Source organism: Salvelinus fontinalis, chromosome 26 (genome assembly GCF_029448725.1).
Source record: "Salvelinus fontinalis isolate EN_2023a chromosome 26, ASM2944872v1, whole genome shotgun sequence".
In the NCBI taxonomy this organism is placed as follows: Eukaryota; Metazoa; Chordata; class Actinopteri; order Salmoniformes; family Salmonidae; genus Salvelinus; species Salvelinus fontinalis.
This window is the reverse complement of record NC_074690.1, coordinates 20025942-20045592: the sequence shown is the minus strand read 5'-3', so window position 1 is coordinate 20045592 and position 19651 is coordinate 20025942. Positions and strand designations below refer to the sequence as shown.

Sequence of the window (19651 nt, the reverse complement as noted above, 5' to 3'; positions counted from 1 at the left end):
TGCCTTAAATTTGTAGAATTTTAGTACAATTTAGAAATGTTTCTTGTATGATGTTTGGAGACAGAGAGCTATGGTCCCTGCTTCTCAAATTAGATCTCTAAACGTGGGACCTCACAACAAATACCTTAGGCTTCATTTAAATATATGTTGATGACATACTATTCAGGAACAGTGACTGGAAAACGTTATTGAATTCCTCACAAGAAATACAAATTAACTTCATACAGGCACTAAAAAATGTAACTCTGTGTCACACAGTGGTCAAGTAGTCAGGGCCGGCTCCAGGCATAAGCGGTCATTAGGGGGCCCCGACCCAAAAACAATTAAATTATGTTTTTTTTAGGAACTCCGTCTGGGTATCAACTTACTGTTGAGCTTTAGAATAGTAGAATACACTGACAGTCACTCAATTAGCCATGTCAGCTAACAGTTTTTTGATTGGTAAGTTAGTCTAGCCAGCTATCTACATTTTACATTTTAGTCATTTAGCAGACGCTCTTATCCAGAGCGACTTACAGTAGAGTGTATACATTTTTATTACATTTTACATACTGAGACAAGGATATCCCTACCGGCCAAACCCTCCCTAACCCGGACGACGCTATGCCAATTGTGCGTCGCCCCACGGACATCCCGGTTGCGGCCGGCTGCGACAGAGCCTGGGCGCGAACCCAGCCCAGCCTGGGCGCGAACCCAGAGACTCTGGTGGCGCAGCTAGCACTGCGATGCAGTGCCCTAGACCACTGAGTGGCGCAATCTAAACTTGTAGTATGGTCGAATACCGACCAGGCACGCAGGGCATGTGCCCAGGGGGCCCTCGTTGATTTTGTTCGTCACTCTCACTCAGATATCATTAATATGACATAAGTATTGGCAAAATGATTAGAATTGCATGACATTTGTTACAAAATTGCTAAAGTTCTCTCTGCCCCATGGCAAAAAAAACGGAATTGCCGAAAGCTTGCTTTAAAATGCAAAATGTTCTCTATTTCCCATGGCAAAATGTGTAGAATTGCAGGAAATGTAAACTTTAAAATGTTCTCTCTGCTGCTAAGAGTGGGGACACTAAAATGTTTTGTCTGCAAGGGGGGGCAACCAAATCTTGCTTAGGGCCTCCAAAAGGTTAGCGTGCCTGATGGGTATTCGGCCATACTACAAAAGGCTAGCGCCGGCCCACTTGACATAACCTTCGGCCTGGTTTCAAGGTTGGACAGTGTTATCCTCAAACAAGTTGTTGTGGATAACCCAATAACAATCAATATTCTATTATTACTGGAAGATAGAGTCATTTTTCCTCGCTGATTAAGAGTTCTTACAACCATTACGTTTTTCCCCCCTTTTTACCCTCTTGTCCTCATTCCTAAGTAGGCTGCGTTAACTGAACACACCCCTTTTGTTGCCGCTTGGGCATCAGTGGAATCAAACGTTCACAGCACAGTTGTTAATCTGCTATTGATCACCAGAGAGGAAAAACGTCCAGTTATATTGATTAATCGGTGAATCGTCTTTCTCTTTGGCAACGCAATCCTCAATTACTGCATCGAATCTCTGACAGGTAGATCGTCGTAATAACTGTTCTTGTTGCAACTGTTTTCACCTGAAATATTAGTTCTCAATATAAATATAGTTATTTATAGAATCATCAGTCAACAAATTTAACAAACATTAATAATATATCTTTCATATAGGCCAACCAGGACAGATACAGTTGCATATTTGACTCCACTATAATAACAACATGGATTGATGTCGTTAATTACGTTTGTTTTAACAAAAATGATTGCTTCTTATGATCGCATGATTTCTTTTTAAAATGATGTCAAACTGGAGCCTGAAGTTAACTTTTCAGCAGTACTGATGGGTTTTTAATTGTTGAATCAATGACCTCTGCAAACCATAGCATAGTCACATGATTCAGTATTTGATTAAATGTCAAAGTACTGAGCATCAAGCAAAATTCTTGCATAGCTTAAAATAATCACAAAGCCATGAATACAGGCAGTGACACACACACACACACACACACACACACACACACACACACACACACACACACACACACACACACACACACACACACACACACACACACAAACAAAATGGCCCTGGGATACTGAAGTTTATTCTGCTCCAACTCATTCAGCAGTAATCAATTATATATCATTAAGCCAATTATCCCTCTTCCTGTCTCCCTCCAGCATGGGCCTCTTGCCTGATCTGTGGAAGCATGAGTACTGGCTGCCTCCTGGGATCACCTGGAGAGACATGGAGCAGATGGAGGAGTATCCACGACCCTGTGACCTGCTGTTTGCCTTGCCTCTGGCTCTGGGGTTCATTGCCCTCCGCTATGTATTTGACAGGTAACTTTTTTTAAATGACAGTATGGACTCCATCTTGGATACCTTCATGTGGGTTTGCAACAATACTTTGGTAGTGGTCTTGTATGGGTCAGTTGGTTGTAACGTTCTTCGTCGGGCGAAAGAGAGGAGGACCAAGATGGAAGCGTGGTGAGTATTCATTTTAATAGAATACTTGAAAAAACAAAAAACAACAAACAAACGACAACGAAACAGTCCCGTAACGTGAACACAGAAACACAGTAACAGGAACAATAACCCACAACCCACAATACAAAACAGGCTACCTAAATATGGCTCCCAATCAGAGACAATGACAAACACCTGCCTCTGATTGAGAACCATATCAGACCAAACACATAGAAATAGACAAACTAGACAAACAACATAGAATGCCCACTCATATCACACCCTGACCAAACAAAACATAGAAACATACAAAACAAACTGTGGTCAGGGCGTGACATTGGTAGAGCATGGCACTTGTAAATGCCAGGGTTGTGGGTTTGATTCCCATGAAGGACCAGTATGAAAGTGTATGCACTCACTACTATGGGTTGCCCTGGATAAATGGTCATTTAAAAAAATGTCATGAACAAAGGAATGTGTGTCTAAAATATGAGTCAGTGATTTTAAAAAGGGGAAGATTCAGTCCAACTTTATTTGGACAATCCTGATAGTAGATGTTCTGGAGATTGTCATACTATCAACTAACTATCTGTTGATAAGCAACTGCTTGCTAAGTTTACGGTTAGGGTTAGCGTTAGGTTTAGAATAAGGATTATGGTTAGGGTTAGCGTTAGGTTTAGAATAAGGATTATGGTTAGGGTTAGCGTTAGGTTTAGAATAAGGATTATGGTTAGGGTTAGGGTTAGGGTTAAATAAGGGTTAGGATAGGGATTAAGGTTAGGGCCAGAGTCAGTAGATAGTTAGTTGAAATGGTACTAAGTATCTACAGATGGCCTAAGCAAAAAAGTGTTACCAATTCAACTCACACAGTGGAGCAATCTGATTGTACACTGCAAAACTGCACCCTTTCATTGAAATCAAGATTACTCAAATTTTGTTTACTTTCACCCAGTGAACATGTTTGAGTAATGGCACACCGGTATCTAGCATTTTTATAGTTGAATAATAGCATGATTTTTCCGCAGTGTGACTGTTCCGCATCAAAGGTTTGATTGAATTATTGTCATGCCCCTTCATGAGCTCTACATCCTCATTGGAGGATGCTGTTTTGTTGGTTGACCGGCACTGTACAGATGTAGGATCTTAATTTGAGCCAGTTTGCGACAGTAGGAAAACAATCTTGCAGTAACAGGAAATGTGAATTATTATGTGGATTAAAATTAATGGATATTTTTGTATTGGTTGATACATTTTTTTGTAAGGGAAAATCAAGTCTGAAATGTGAAAGTTCATTGAAATATCAAACTTCAGAAGCCTCTTTAAACCTAAAACACACTACACGTTTTTAATTTCCTGCATTGCAGGAATGTTCTCCTGCAACAGGGGGATCAAATGAAGATCCTACATCTGTATGCCTACAGGTGCTCTGGCGGGTATTGTTATTGGTAGCTCAGGTCAGTTGGGAATAGTAGAGAGAACAGGTGTGAGCGGTTTGCTAAATGAGAGAACAGTAGCAGGTAGGATGGAGAAAGGATGGGCTCTGTTGCTACAGTAGCTGTTTCCTACGGTAACCTGAGAAGCTTTCTCTGGCCTAATAAATGGCTTAAAGAGATTATTAAAGCAACACAGACACAAGCACATATTTTCTGTATACAGACACAAGGTGTGCACACACACACACCGGTACACACATACACACACACAAACACGTCATGTATAGATTAACAAAGAGCTATAGAGACACACACCTATTGTCATATATATTTCTTGTCGAGGAGATCAATAACTGTGTTTATGTTTTCCTCACTGCCAGGATTGTGGCTCCCCCCTTGGGCAGATGTGTGGGTGTCACGATCGTCATGGGAAGAAGTGGACCAAAGCGCAGCGTGGCACGTGTTCATTCTATTTATTTATTAACTGAACACTGACAACAACAAAACACAAACATGACGTTCTGCAGGGCAAAATAACAACCAATGCAAAAATAAGAACCCACAAATGAAAGAGGGAAAAAGGACTGCCGAAGTATGATTCCCAATCAGAGACAACGATAGACAGCTGCCTCTGATTGGGAACCACACTCGGCCAAAAACAAAGAAATAGAAAACAAAGAAATAAAGAAACTAGAATGCCCACCCTAGTCACACCCTGGCCTAACCAAAATATCAAATCAAATCAAATGTATTTATATAGCCAGTCTTACATCAGCTGATATCTCAATGTGCTGTACAGAAACCCAGCCTAAAACCACAAACAGCAAGCAATGCAGGTGTAGAAGCACGGTGGCTAGGAAAAACTCCCTAGAAAGGCCAAAACCTAGGAAGAAACCTAGAGAGGAACCAGGCTATGAGGGGTGGCCTTTCCTCTTCTGGCTGTGCCGGGTGGAGATTATAACAGAACATGGTCAAGATGTTCAAATGTTCATAAATGACCAGCATGGTCAAATAATAATAATCACAGTAGTTGTTGAGGGTGCAACAAGTCAGAACCTCAGGAGTAAATGTCAGTTGGCTTTTCATAGCCGATCATTGAGAGTATCTCTACCGCTCCTGCAGTCTCTAGAGAGTAAAAAACAGCAGGTCTGGGACAGGTAGCACGTCCGGTGAACAGGTCAGGGTACCATAGAGAATAAAAACCTCTCTATGGCCAGGACGTGACATTGGGGTTGCAGAACAGATTTCACATGGCTGCCACTCCTTCTCCAAAGCTTGAGTCCTTCTACACCCAACAAAATCGACCACCATCTCAGGTTAGTGTCAGAAACATGAAACTCTGATAATGATATATGCCAGTCTTGATCTCTTACATCAACATAGCTGCTGGAAGTGTTTGCGCTGTGGGAATGGAACGGTGATGGGGACATGCCTGCTAAGATGGTGAAATAGATGCTGCATAAGCATCCTGGTCTACGAGTTCCTGGAAAATATTGGTGCAGGTGATACCACTTAGAATAAAGTTACTGTGTACCTACACTGGAATAGCGATTACATAGGAAAACTAATAGGTTTGGACATATTGGACTAATATATAATAACTTTTAGCGGGAGCTGTGCACTGTAAAATCCTGTTGTTTTTACAGTAACTTACTGTCAGTTTAACAGTACATTACTGGAATTTACATTTACATACTGTACTTTTTTTACAGTAACTTACCATAAAAACAACAGGATTTTTTTTTACAGTGAATTATTACATTTATAGCTGTATTATATGTTCTCTCTATATCTCTTCATATTTAGAGTGAGATCGTCAGTCTAATGGCAGAAATCACGACAGGTCCAGTTTGGGGAAGGCCCTTTCCTGTTTCATCTGTAAATTATATGCATATTCTACGATCTGGACCTGAGAAATAGTCTGTTTACCTTGGGAACGTTATTTATTAAAAAATATATAATAATGACCCCTAGCGTCAAGAGGTTAATTCCAGTGAAGGGAAATTACATTGTAGACGATTCTGTGCTTCCAACTTTGTGGCAACAGTTTGGGGAAGGCCCTTTCCTGTTTCAGCATAACAATGCCCCCGTGCACAAAGCCAGGTCCATACAGAAATGGTTTATTGAGATCGGTGTGAAAGAACTTGACTGGCCTACACAGAGCCCTGAACTCCACCCCATCGGACACCTTTGGGATGAATTGGAACGGCGACTGCGAACCAGGCCTACTTGCCCAACATCAGTGGCCGCCTCACTAATGCTCTTGTGGCTGAATGGAAGCAAGTCCCCGCAGCAATGTTCCAACATCTAGTGGAAAGGATTCCCAGAAGAGTAGAGGCTGTTATAGCAGCAAAGGCAGAACCAACTCCATATTAATGCCCATGATTTTGGAATGAGATGTTCGACGAGCAGGTGTCCACATACTTTTGGTCTTGTAGTGTATATAGGACTATACAGTGACGTAGTGGTTAAAAAATTGGTTGGTAAATGCTGTTCGCAGTGAGTAAAGTAACACTCCCTATACTTTCAATGCATTTTTCTGCAAAAAGTGGGTAAACCCTGGCGCAAAGTAAATAAGCTGCGGAATTTCCACTACACTACTGGGACTATCCTTTCCTGTTATGGTTGTGAATCTTATTTTTACCTTTAAGAAACATATATTTTCCTTTGATATTCGGCACTGGTACATAGCCATTGGATGTGTGTATATGTTATAGCCAATCATAGTAATCCAGTAGGCTAATGCAGCACATGGGGATGTATGAAACGTACTCCTCAGCCTGAACTGTCCCCACTTGTGCCGCGGAATAGCTAGCTTTTCGTGTGGCACGACTGGTAAGACGCTTCGGTAGGACGGTCACGCGTGCTAGCAAAGCAGAGGTCCTGGGTTTGAGCCTTGGTGTGATCAGAATCAGGAGGAAGCTAAGCAAGAAGCGCAATGTCCTTTACACTAACTCTGGGAAGATCTCAATTGCATACTTCTCGCATCCTCTTTCCTCGACTCCTCTAACCCATTGGATGAGAAGGTCAGAGGGGCGGGACCTCTGGCGTTCTCATCCAATGGGTTTTGAGTAGGAGACGAGGAGACAGGAAGAGAAGAGAAAGTAATTGAGATCTTCCCACTGTTTCATTGTCCTCTGCAGCCCATTGATAGGGCCCACTTCTGCTACTACCAGCTGGAGTTGGGCTTCTACGTCTCTCTGCTTCTCCTTTTTTCTGTGGACGTCAAGAGGAAAGTAAGTCCCCTCATCTGCCTGCTATTCAGGTCCTGCCAGTACCATGATAATCTTACATAGCAGACATAAAATAAACACCTGAGCGGGCTTGGGAGAAACCGGAAGCATTATATGGCTATAATTTATGTAATGTAATTGCAGAAAAAACATTGCCTAGCTAGCCTATAACAAGTCCTACAATCTTCTATCACAGAGTGTAGTTGGTGTTCTTTTCATGTGACCAATTTATGACTTTTTTAAAACCAAGACATTGGTTAAAGTATGAGATTGGAATGTAGACCTGATATACCAATGCTGTGAGTTTCCCATGTTTAATGACCTTGTGTATTTCATTTATTCAATTTACCTTTGGGGGAGGGGTGCAGGTTACTGGGTCATACCAAATGCTTGGCCTAATAAACATAATTTTGGAAATAATGCCTTCAGTGACTTCCAGCATTTTAGGGGTGAAACTTTTAATCGTATGCAATGCAATGTATTAATTGTAGCATGTTACAGAACTAATGATAACTCATACATGTGTGTTGTTTGTATGGTCCCACAGACTAGGCATACTTGTTTTTACTAGGCTATGGGTTTTCCTGCCTTCGGGGTTCACTTTAGAGGAAAAAGGTCTTTAAACTTCGTGAATTTGACTAGTCTAACGTGATTATATTTGGATGAAGTGGTATTAAATGTCAGTCTTTATCCATATTTTATGTACGACTCAAGAAGCAGAACTTTACCTGAGCCGCATGCATCGGCCTCCTCGGCTGGCAGCCATACGCACACCTACACCACCAGGTGAGTGAGCGTTGAAAGCAAAGGCTATAGATTCCCACAGTGGAGGTGACAAAATACCCATAAAACCTAGCGGTCAAACAGGAAAATTGTTCCAATCGTTTTTACACCGTTCATTTTTCCCATAGGGGATTTTAGAAAACACTTAAAATGAGGGCTGTGTTTCGTGTAGGTTTACCTTGGTGTGATGTTTTGATAACCATGTAAATCTCTCTCAGACAACGTGACATTTATCAATATATTTGGCTCTATTTACTCTCAGATTCGAAAATGCTAATTAGCATCAAAGTAGACATGCAAGACTACAAATCAGAAATGTTGCTGGATCGAATCCCTGAGCTGACAATGTACAAATCCGTTGTTCTGCCCCTGAGCAGGCAGTTAACCCACTGTTCCCTGGGCGCCTATGTCGATTAAGGCAGTCCCCCGCACCTCACTGATTCAGAGGAGTTGGGTTAAATGTGGAAGACCCATTTCAGTTGCATTTAGTTGTGCAAATGACTAGGTATCCCCCTTTCCCTTAAATAAAGTTTCAATTTTTAAAAATCTAATAATTCCTTCCCTGAAAGCACCTGCATGTAATCTCTAGCTGACTCCTTTGCTAACAGTTATTGTGTCAATTTAAAACTTGCTCAAGACAGTTCACAGAATTGTCAATTCAAATAAATGTTGCCAAAATATTAATGACTGAATTTAGCCAATCCAGAGATTCTTACCTTGGCCTCAATTCGGCAGTCTTGTCCAGATCATCACGGCATTTGTAGTTCTTTATGATAGCCACATTAGCATTTCATTTTGATAAACTTGACCTTGTCCTAGAGATTTACAGTTATCAAAATGTCACACCAGGGTAAGCCTACACGAAACACAGCCCTTATTGTAAGTGTTTTCTAATATCCCCTATGGGAAAAACGAATGGAACAATTTCCTTGTTTGACCACCAGTTTTTATAGGTATCATGAATCATACTGTGGTACTCTATCGATCTGTTGTTGGTGAGTGTCAATCTTACGGAAACCGCAAAGGGGAGACATTGCTACACATATGACATCTACTTGCAGGATTGCTTTCCAAAAACAACACAGATTTTTTTTTAAACAATGCCCGGGAGAGCATTTGTAAACTGATGTAGGCAATTATCTTCCTCTTGCATGGCATGACTTGCAATCCTATCCGTGTTTACCGCAGGAGAGGTAGCTATTAAAGACATCGTTTTTTCTTACGGTCAACGCGCCAACTTCGCCAAGAAGCCTCCAGACCAGTAGATGGCGGTAACGTGATGCGTGACGTGTGAGTTTGGGAGCCCAGCAGGGTTGCCATGGTCGTGGTTTTCCGAAAATTGGGCTATATTGAAAACGATGGTGCGGGTGAAAATGTATTCTTCGTGGGTGGCGCGTTTTTGGTGTACTTCTAAATTGCACTGCGGCCGCCATGGCATTTTTCTTAATACATATATTTTTCCTTGTGACCTGCTGCTGATTGAGTGAGTGACTGAACTTTTGTGAGTGTAATGTTTACTGTTAATTTTTATTGTTTAATTCACTTTTGTTTATGATCTATTTCACTTGCTTTGGCAATGTAAACATATGTTTCCCATGCCAATAAAGCCCTTTGAATTGAATTGGGGGGAGGGCCAGAGGGGTGTGTGTGCATTGAGAGCACTGAGAGAATCAGTTTTATCAGTTGTAGGTAGGCTATTTAGATTGGTCATTATGGAGACATTTTTTCCATAAAGCATATTAAGTTAACGCGCTAGAACTGATATAACGGCGACAACGCATTGGAAAATAACTTTAGGCGTACTAGAGCGCTTTAGATATATTCGATCAGAGGTAAGTAAACTGTATTGTAATGTCGACAGGTTTGGCCGGCGTAGGCCATCATTGCTAAAAACTATTTGTTCTTAACTGACTTGTCTAGCTAAATAAAAAATATATATAGGCCACTTGTGTAGCCTACCTGGAGCTGGCAAACAGATTTAATAAATAGCTTATAACTCAGGTTGTTGTAGCCTTGTTATTATGCAATTATTAATGGCCACGTTTAGTTAATTCAATTGGAAGTTATCAATTGTGATCATGGTCACAGCTCTATCGCAAATGTATCATTCTCCACATATAATGTCAGATGCATTGTGGACTTTCCCTGAAATGACATGTTGGCCTATAAGTGGCTATAGGCTATCTGCATCTAGCTAGGCAAACCATGGCAAATTTGAATTGCAATTATAAACCCAGATTTTAGTCAGTAGCCTATGCCTATTGAAATAACAAGTCAATCTCGCAAATAGGCCATTTATAATGGTTTGTAGTCTTAACATCTGGCACAATATTTATTTATTTTGATTTAACCTTTATTTAACCAGGAAGGGCTCATTGAGATTTGAGATCTCTTTTTCAAGAGCGTCCTGGCCAGTGTAACGGATGTGAAATGGCTAGCTAGTTAGCGGGTACGCGCTAGTAGCATTTCAATCAGTTACGTCACCTGCTCTGAGACTTAAGTAGGGTTTCCCCTTGCTCTGCAAGGGCCGTGGCCTTTGTGGAGCGATGGGTAACGATGCTTCGTGGGCGACCGTTGTTGATGTGTGCAGAAGGTCCCTGGTTCGCGCCCGTGTTGGGGCGAGGGGACGGTTTAAAGTTATACTGTTACACAGACAGACAACATGAAAAACTATAGGTAATCTAGTAAAAAAACATAGAATTCACAAGAGTATAACAAAATCATAAAATAGCTAATTAAAAACATTGACAGGTCAGGGAATCAGCCTCTAAATCCTTCATCAATGATTTAAAAACACTCTGGACAAGTTCTTCCAATTTAAAAGTATTTTGTAAGGCATTCCAAGCCAATGACGCAGAGTACATAAAAGCCCTTTTACCAAATTCAGTTCAGACATTTGGAACAGTTAGCAGGATAAAGTCCTGCGAACGAAGAGAGTACCCACCACATTTCTGAACAATAAAAATGGCCAAATAAAATGGTAGTAAACCCAAAATGTCTTTGTGAGTAAAGGTATACCAGTGACTGAGCCTATGATTGACTAGAGAAGGCCAGCCAACCCTTGTATATAAAGTGCAATGGTGCGTAAGGGTTTTGCAGTTTAAAATACATCTCAATGCTCCATGGTAAAGGGTGTCAATTGATCTCAAACACTGAGTGGAAGCATTCATATATAAAATATCCCCATAGTCTAGTAAAGGCATAAATGTAGCTGATACTAGCCTCCTTCTGGCTTCAATAGAAAAACGGGCCTTATTCCTAAAATAAAATCCCAACTTCAGCTTAATTTTTTTTGTCATTTAAAAGAAGCTGTCATCAATTAAAATTCCAAGATATTTATATGAGGTTACAGTCTCAATCTCATTGCCCTGACAGGTAGTAATAGGTGAACGGTTCAGAGGTCTATTTATTGCTTTAGAAAACACCATTAGTTTAGTTTTGTAAGTATTGAGGATGAGCTTCAATTGACACAAGGTATGTTGAACAGTATAAAAAGCAGTTTTCAAGTTCTGGAAAGCTTTTGTGAGAGATGAGGCACAACAATAAATAAGAGTATCATCAGCATAAAAGTGAAGTTGTGCATTTTGCAAATTTTTGTCTATATTATAGAAATAGTGAATAAGAAGAGACCAAGTACAGAGCCCTGGGGCACACCATTACAGACAATTTAACAGACATGAGCCCATCAAATTGAGTGCACTGAGTTCTGTCAGACAGATAGTTAGCAAACCATGCAACTGCATGCTCCGAAAGACCTACGCTCGACAATCTCTGCCTTAGTATAATAACAGCACAATTTCCAGAAAATAGTACAACATTCGCTTTTTGAAGTTTGTCCAAGTGTTTCTTGCACAGAGATTTCAAGATCCTCTGTCCAACTTTCATCACTCAAACTCTCCTGTTGGATTTATCTATAGTTATGCACATGTGCAAGCAGGATTTATTTCCAATTATAAACAGGGTGGTTTGAGCCCTGAATGCTGATTGGTTTAAAGCCATGGTATAGCAGACTGTGTATCACGGGAATTACCCAAAAATACGTTTTGCTATTCTAATTAGGTTGTTAACCAGTTTATAATAGCAATAAGGCACCTCAGGGGTTTGTGGTATATGACCAATATACCACAGTTAAGGGCTATGTCCTAAGAATAGCTCTTAGCTATGGTATATTGGCCATTACCACGCCTCCTTGGGTCGTATTACTGAATAATAGCTGTCAAAATAAGTTACATTGATCTGGAGAGTTTAATAAGGGTGATTTATCTTTTCTCTTGTGACATATTCTTAAACTTGCAAGAATTATTATATTGATGGAAAACCGAATTTTGCTTCCTAGCCTATGTCGTTAAAAATGACGTCGATATTCCTTCTTAATTCGCTCGATACGTTATAGACTAAGGGTTTCGTGGATAAATGTGACAACTCCTCTCTTGCTACAAAAAAACAAAACATTAAAGACCTAGTTGTCTGCCTTGTGGCGGGTTTTCAGAGGTCAAGTGATAGAAATTTTAGCTAGACCTGGCAACCTTTAGCCGGAGGAAGAATAATGAAAACCATCAAGTTCCTGCTTTCCTGTTCTCCAGAAGCAGTTGTCTGACGGTGAGTGTTGTTAAACCAGCTAAGCGTATCTTCAACATTATGGATATATGTTGAGGATTGACTATCAGCGAGTGTTTTATGTCTAGATATCTGACATTAATTGAGGAGTGACTGTTCATCAGTGTGTGAGAAACGGGACTAATAGCTAGCTGTGTGACATTCGACGGTAACGTTAGCTTGCTAACAACCGTGGCCCTGTGTGCCATGTGCTATTTCCAAATGGGTTAGCTTAACTCATAACGTTAGCTACAGCCATATCACTAGTGTGTAGCTAAAGCATTACAAACATGTTATCCAGTACTGTAATTGTCAGATGACAAGTGACTGGTGAAATAATTGACTGTAACGTTATTCAGATATTATTAACTTACTAAACAGCCCACAACGTACAAGCATTGCCAGTTTTATTAACGGTAAGTTAGCTAACTAACGTGCTAGTTGTATGAAACTAGTAATTTCGTAGCCTGCTGATTTTTTTTAAAGCTAACTGGTAAAATATTCTCCGTTGAGCATGCTTTTCACTCCAGGACCACGCTTAATCTGTGTCCGGGAAACTGGCCTATAATGTTTACCTGCCTTGTTTCTACAGCCAACAAAGATGCAGATCTTTGTGAAAACGTTGACGGGTAAAACCATCACCCTTGAGGTGGAACCCAGTGACACCATCGAGAATGTTAAGGCCAAGATTCAAGACAAAGAAGGTAACACTCAATCTCAGCAACAGTAAAAGTTGCTGGGCACTGATCTAGGATTAGTTTACCTTCCACCTGAGAACTGAAAATCAACATAAGATATGTGTATATGGACAACTACTCCAGTTGGTGTGATGTGGATGGTTTGATGGCTAACCTACTTAGTTTGCTGCCTTCCCTTTCAGGTATTCCTCCTGACCAACAGCGACTCATCTTCGCTGGCAAACAGTTGGAGGATGGCCGCACATTGTCAGACTACAACATTCAGAAAGGTACTTCTTGACTAATCCAATGATGGAGATAATACTGTTTGTTCAGACAATGACAGACAAGTCTTCAGTGTTTACACTAATCTGTCATGGCATTGAGGCTTATATCACATCTTAGTCCATGGGAACATGTGAGCAGTCTGTCTGGGGAGCGGCAGGTAGCCTAGTGGTTAAGAGCGTTGAACCAGTAAATAAAAGGTTGTTGGTTCAAAATCCCCAAGATGACTAGGTGTAAAATCTGCTGATGTGCCCTTGAGCAAGACATTTAACCCTAATGGCTCCTGTGAATCGCTCTGGATAAGAGCATCAGCTAAAGGACTAAAATGTGAAATATTATGCATGCTGTAATAGTCATGCATCACATATTAGCAGTTAATGCCACTAAACAAAAATAAGAAAGTTTATATAAAATAAAAATATATATATATATATATAAGGCCCTAAAAAACTAAACTTTATAAGACCCTAACAAAAATACAAATGTTTATATAAAAATGTCAGGGCAAATGTTCAACTCTTAGAAATACAATTTGTGATACTACCTGGAAAACAGTGGCATGTGTTACTTAGTGGACTATCCTGGCTAAATAAATACAATTAAATAAATTATACTGTGTAATCTTGTTGATGTGTAATTTGTTAATGTCTCACTACTTTGCTTCCCAGAGTCCACTCTTCATCTCGTCCTTCGTCTGAGAGGGGGTATTATCGAACCTTCCCTGAGACAGCTGGCACAGAAATACAACTGTGACAAAATGATCTGCCGCAAGTATGTTTGCTTTCATTAACTGAAGACAAAATACACTGAACAAAAATAAACGCAGCATGCAACAATTTCAAAGATTTTACTAATTTGCGGTTCATATAAGGAATTCAGTCAACTGAAATAAATAAATTAGGCTCTAATTTATGGATTTCACATGACTGGGAATACAGATATGCATCTGTTGGTCACAATACCTGAAAAAAAGGTAAGGGTGTGAATCAGGATACCAGTCAGTATCTGATCTGACCACCATTTGCCGCGCAACATATCTCATTCACATAGAGTTGATCAGGCTGTTGATTGTGGCATGAGGAATGTTGTCCCACTCCTCTTCAAAGGCTGTGTGAAGTTGCTGGATATTAGCGGGAACTGGAACATGCTGTCGTACGCGTCGATCCAGAGTATCCCAAATAAGCTCAATGGGTGACATGTCTGGTGAGTATACAGGCCATGGAAGAACTGGGACATTTTCACTTCCAGGAATTGTGTACAGATCCTTGCGACATGGGGCGGTGCATAGTCATGCTGAAACATGAGGTGATGACGGCAGGTGAATGGCACGACAATTGGCCCCAGGATCTCATCACGGTATCTCTGCATTCAAATTGCCATAGATAAAATGCAGTTGTTTGTTGTCCATAGCTTATGTCTGCCCATACTATAACCCCACCGCCACCATTGGTCACTATGTTCACAACGTTGACATCAGCAAATCTCTCACACGCCGTCTGCCCGGTACAGTTAAAACCGGGATTCATCCAGCGTGCCAGTGGCCATCGAAGGTACGCATTCGCCCATTGAAGTTGGCTACAACGCCGAACTGCAGTCAGGTCAAGACCCTGGTGAGAACGACAAGCACGCAGATGAGCTTCCCTGAGACGGTTTCTGGCAGTTTGCAGAAATTCTTCGGTTGTGCAAACCCACAGTTTCATCAGCTGTCCGGGTGGCTGGTCTCAGATGATCCCGCAGGTGAAGAAGCTGAATGTGGAGGTCCTGGGCTGCCATTGTTACACGCGGTCTGCAGTTGTGAGCCCTGCCAAATTATCTAAAACAACATTTGGAGTGGCTTATGGTAGAGAATTGAACATGACATTTTCTGGCAACAGCTCTGGTGTGACAACTGCACATTTTAGTGTCCTGTTATAGTCCCCAGCACAAGGTGCATCTGTGTAATGACCATGCTGTTTAATCGGCTTCTTGATATGTCACACCTGTCAGGTGGATGGATAATCTTGGCAAAGGAGAAATGCTCACTGTAAACAAATTTGTGCACAATTTTAATGTTTTTGGTGAATATGGAACATTTCTGGATTTTCTAAATTTCAGCCCATGAAACATGGGATCAACATTTTACATATTGCGTTTTATTTTTGTTCAGTGTAGAATTACAGCCATCTACTGACCCAGGTCTGTGGACTTAATGATGTTGGTGCACTCTGTATTACAGATGCTATGCACGTCTTCACCCCCGTGCAGTCAACTGCCGCAAAAAGAAGTGTGGGCACACCAGCAATCTGCGCCCCAAGAAGAAGCTGAAGTAAACTTGCATCCTTTCAATCTTTTGTCAAGGTTTTCAATAAAATAAAATGGAAAAAGGGAAGGCTCATTCTTGCTGTCACAAACCTTGACTTACTACATAGCACAAGGCAGTTTTGATCACATTATTCTATGCCCTTTTATTTTTTAGACAGTTTATTTTGAACAAGGCTCATAAAAATAATAACATTTTGCTCCACTTCACTTGAGTGCCTTAATCTAAATATCATTTGTGCAGTGAAACTTGCAATTTCATCACGAATACTTTTTTACAGTAAATGCAAATGCATACAACCACTTACAAGGCCTATAGCGTTGTCTCCTATAAGCTGAACATCAAGCCCCTTCTACTGCTCTTAATGATTACATATGCTGGAGGGAAATAAGAGCTGATCAAATGCATTCATTCAAGTCTCAAAGATAGTTATATTTATGTAAAATTCATGAAGAGCTCAGTTCAATCTGTAGCGCTTTAGCATTCCTGATTTAAATTTGAAAGGTCATTTCCGATTGCGCCGACATACAGCGTTATAGCGCAGATTTCCAGCGCTGCGGATTGAACGGACTATTTTCCTATCAATTATTAGACAATGGCTCTTTGAGAAGTCTTAATTTAACATTGACTTAATGCAAGAGCAAGCTCTTAAATCTTAGCGCTCATCTAAATCATCTACCTAATTATCAGGACTAATCTAGCTTTAATTTAACATTCTATGAACACAAATGAGAATCTGAGTCAAGCTTTTGAAAGTTCTTACTTTGAGAACTCAACTCTCTTTGGTGCCTTTTAGTTCTTAGATGGTTGGAATATATTCACATGTATGCAAGTTACCCTCCCATGCCTCATACCTCTTATATCACACTATTATCAGCATGCCATAGTACCAATAAAGTTTTTATATATTTACAACTGGTACCCGGACACATCTGACGTTTCTGTCAATAAACATGTTTCTTTACAGTCTGTTTATCGCTCAGAGCACTTCACATGCATTGTTTTAAAAAAAGTATACAATTAGCAGGCATGAGTCGTTAACATATCACAGGTTAAAGACTAACAGTCTGTAGTGCTGAAGACCTGCGCTACAAGCACAATAGAAATGGAAAGGAAAAGTACATTTCAATCGCGCTTCAGTGCAGATCTTCAGTGTTATGGATTGAATCGAGCCCTAACTACGCTAATCATATTGATGTCCCAAGATTATTGCAGAGGCATATCTTTTGGTCTCTGTGACACTAACTTTGCTCAGATGTATAACAAACGGAATATTTTGATAAGGCTAATTCTTTACTTTCTTGTTATTGAATACCAATTATCTTGAGTTGTATGTTAATTTGATGTGAATTCTGTCAGCCACATTTTTTTAATTATCCATCTGCGTCATGTAATGCTCCTTTCCAAATACATGGTTGCACTGAGATCTCCCCCCGAAAAAATAAATCAACTCCTCTCACTGGAAAATTAAAATAGATAATCCACATTGCTCATTATACCATTATATTAACAAATTTGTATAAAATCAATTGAATTCAAAATCTACAAGCACCTAATGTCATTGTTCTCATTCTTGACAATATTCCTAATTGCAAAAAAACAGCCTAGCACTTAGACTATTGCCTTGAATGTTGCTTAAGAAAGCAACATGAAACGCAGCACAACACCAGACACAGCAGATACACCGCCTTGGTCAGTGTTTCCCAACCCTGATTCTCCAGTACCCCTAACACTACACCGTTTCGTTGTGGCCCTTGACAAACACACCTCATTCAACTCAGTGAGGGCTTGATTAGTTGACAAGTTGAATCAGGTGTGCTTGTCCAGGTTACAATAAAAATGTACAATGGAGGACCTGGGTTGGGAAACACTGCCTAGGTAACACCACAACATATTGCTTAACAAGCTGGAAAGTACAGTACAGCGATGCAGCAATCTTCCCACAGCAGAAGCGGTGTTGTGCTTTATAGCAGGAGAGGACCAGCTCCCTCTTTGCATTGGCCATCCCCAACAGACCCTTCCTCTTTGGCATCATTTGTCAATCAGCTTGACCAGGCTCTGCCGGAGGTCGTTCAGGTCAAAGAGCTTGACATCCAGGATCTCGATGGCCCTCTGCACCTCACTCTCTGTGTGGTCCCGCTCCTCTAGGGAGGCGGCCAGGTTCTGCTCGGCATTCTGCACCCGCCGCTCCAGCTCCAGGTTACGCATCTCCATCTCCTGAAGAACCACAGGGGGGAAAAGGGAAGACAATTTCACCCGTCTTAATTCACCCTTAGTGCATCCTACTTGCTGCTTGTTCCTGCAAGGTTTCAGCAAATTCTTCTTCAGTGTGCAGTTCTACCTGTAATCTATGTATGGCTTCTTCTCTCTCCTGCTCCATCTCATGGTATTCTGATTTCTTGTTCTGCAGAATGTGGATTTCCTGGGATAAAAAAAAACATTATCAATCACACATTAGGACCTTTGCGATCAGCAACACAAAACAAAGGAAGTTACAGGTTTTCACATCAGCCTTTATTTATTCTGTTTAAAGACAACTGATTTGAGATCAGTTGCCTGGTTATGCTATCTTTGTGATAAGACTGTTCTCCATCTATAATTGCATACAATTCCATTTCAACCCCAGCTACTTGGTCCGAACTAGAAATGGCTCCCCCTACCCTCATCTTATGCATAAGTTGCAAAGGGCAAACAGCTGTACCAGAGGAGGCTGGTGGGAGGAGTTAGGACAGGCTCATTCTAATGACTGGAATGGATTTAAAGGAACAGAGTCAAATGTGGTTTCTATATGTTTGTGTTTGACGTTCCATTAATTCCATTCCAGCCATTACAATGAGCCATCTTCCTATAGCTCCTCCCACCAGCTTCCTCTGAGATGTACCTACAATACCTCTCATTTCCCCTGTATGTCTCTTGCCCTCTGACCTCGTCTTTAGCCTTGAGCAGGGCCTCCAGTTCCTCCAGAGACCGAGTCAGCTCATCCTTTAGCATGTCACTAGGACCGTGGCCGCCATGTGCTTCCAGATCAGCCACCTGCCAACAGACAATATGTTTCAGTCAAGACCAGGGGTGTATTCATCAGGCCGATTATGTTGAAAACGTTTGCCTGTTGCAAAACGTTTAACAGAAACCGTTCACTCCAAATGGAAAATGGTTTGCAATGAAAACAAGGTTTCTATTGGACAAATTCAGGTAGGTCCAATTTCCTTCTGTTTGCTTCCTTTTGTTCTTACATGGTAAACAGTTTCCATTGCAAGACAGAATGAATACACCCCAGGAGAAATGAGTATAGACTTGACTGTTCTGCAGCTCATGTCAGATCTCTAGAGGGAATGTGAACGTTATTGTGACGTGTTTGCCAGGACCCTTGTTGACACTATAGATTGAGCCTCTACTTGCTATGGACTCCTGAATGGTACTGTAATTGGGACAGGTGCTGGTCCAGAAAGGAATGATAACTTGCCTTTACAGCTTGCCCCTGCCATTAAATGTTATATACATTTTTCAAAATGTTAACAGTGTATACCCAGTTGTGGTCATTCAAATCCGTCAGAATCTCTCTTTTCAATCAGCCATTCTAATTGTCCGGCAAGACCAACCGCAATGAGCAATGGGATTGTCATTCTCCAGGCCTTTCTTCATCAACTCAATTCACAACTGCTCCTCACACAAAATGCATCATATATAATATTATGTAGCAGTAGCAGAATGCAGGTAAAGGAAAATCCAAATCCCTTTTCCCCGGCTCCGGATAAAAAATGTCCTTTGTTGGCTGGGTTACTGCAACTCGCTGTTGGCTGGACTACTGCAACTCGCTGTTGGCTGGACTACTGCAACTCGCTGTTGGCTGAACTACTGC

General features: G+C 40.9%; 2 protein-coding genes across 8 annotated transcripts in view; one reads left to right on the top strand and one right to left on the bottom strand.

Moving 5' to 3' along the window:
- The first annotated feature begins 12426 nt into the window (after positions 1–12426).
- Positions 12427–15867, top strand: LOC129823868 (ubiquitin-60S ribosomal protein L40). Of its 2 annotated transcripts, none has more exons than XM_055882920.1 (5): positions 12427–12534; positions 13124–13235; positions 13412–13498; positions 14162–14264; positions 15709–15867. In XM_055882920.1, exons 2-5 carry the CDS (start codon positions 13133–13135, stop codon positions 15800–15802), a joined length of 387 nt encoding a protein of 128 aa, XP_055738895.1. In that variant the 5' UTR covers positions 12427–12534; positions 13124–13132; the 3' UTR covers positions 15803–15867. The 2 variants fall into 2 exon arrangements, with proteins under 2 accessions (XP_055738895.1, XP_055738896.1); XM_055882921.1 differs by lacking the exon at positions 12427–12534 and adding an exon at positions 12562–12947.
- Positions 15868–15911: 44 nt separating this feature from the next.
- LOC129823866 (homer protein homolog 3-like) overlaps positions 15912–19651 on the bottom strand; it is a 31167-nt gene continuing 27427 nt past the window's right edge. For 5 of the 6 annotated variants that reach the window (XM_055882916.1, XM_055882915.1, XM_055882914.1 and 2 more), the window contains 3 exons: positions 18718–18825; positions 18134–18214; positions 15912–18009 (listed from right to left, as the gene is read on the bottom strand). In XM_055882916.1, coding sequence (XP_055738891.1) covers positions 17824–18009; positions 18134–18214; positions 18718–18825 — 375 coding nt within the window. In that variant the 3' untranslated portion in view covers positions 15912–17823. Of the gene's footprint in view, positions 18010–18133; positions 18215–18682; positions 18826–19651 lie in introns of all 6 variants that reach the window. The other variant, XM_055882919.1, reaches the window with a different exon arrangement.

Bases quoted from the DNA above. Each gene is read 5' to 3' on its own strand.
- LOC129823868 (XM_055882920.1), top strand. From the start codon at position 13,133: ATGCAGATCTTTGTGAAAACGTTGACGGGTAAAACCATCACCCTTGAG. The intron at 13,499-14,161 runs GTACTTCTTGAC...TTTGCTTCCCAG, and splicing joins AGACTACAACATTCAGAAAG to AGTCCACTCTTCATCTCGTC. The intron at 14,265-15,708 runs GTATGTTTGCTT...TCTGTATTACAG, and splicing joins GACAAAATGATCTGCCGCAA to ATGCTATGCACGTCTTCACC.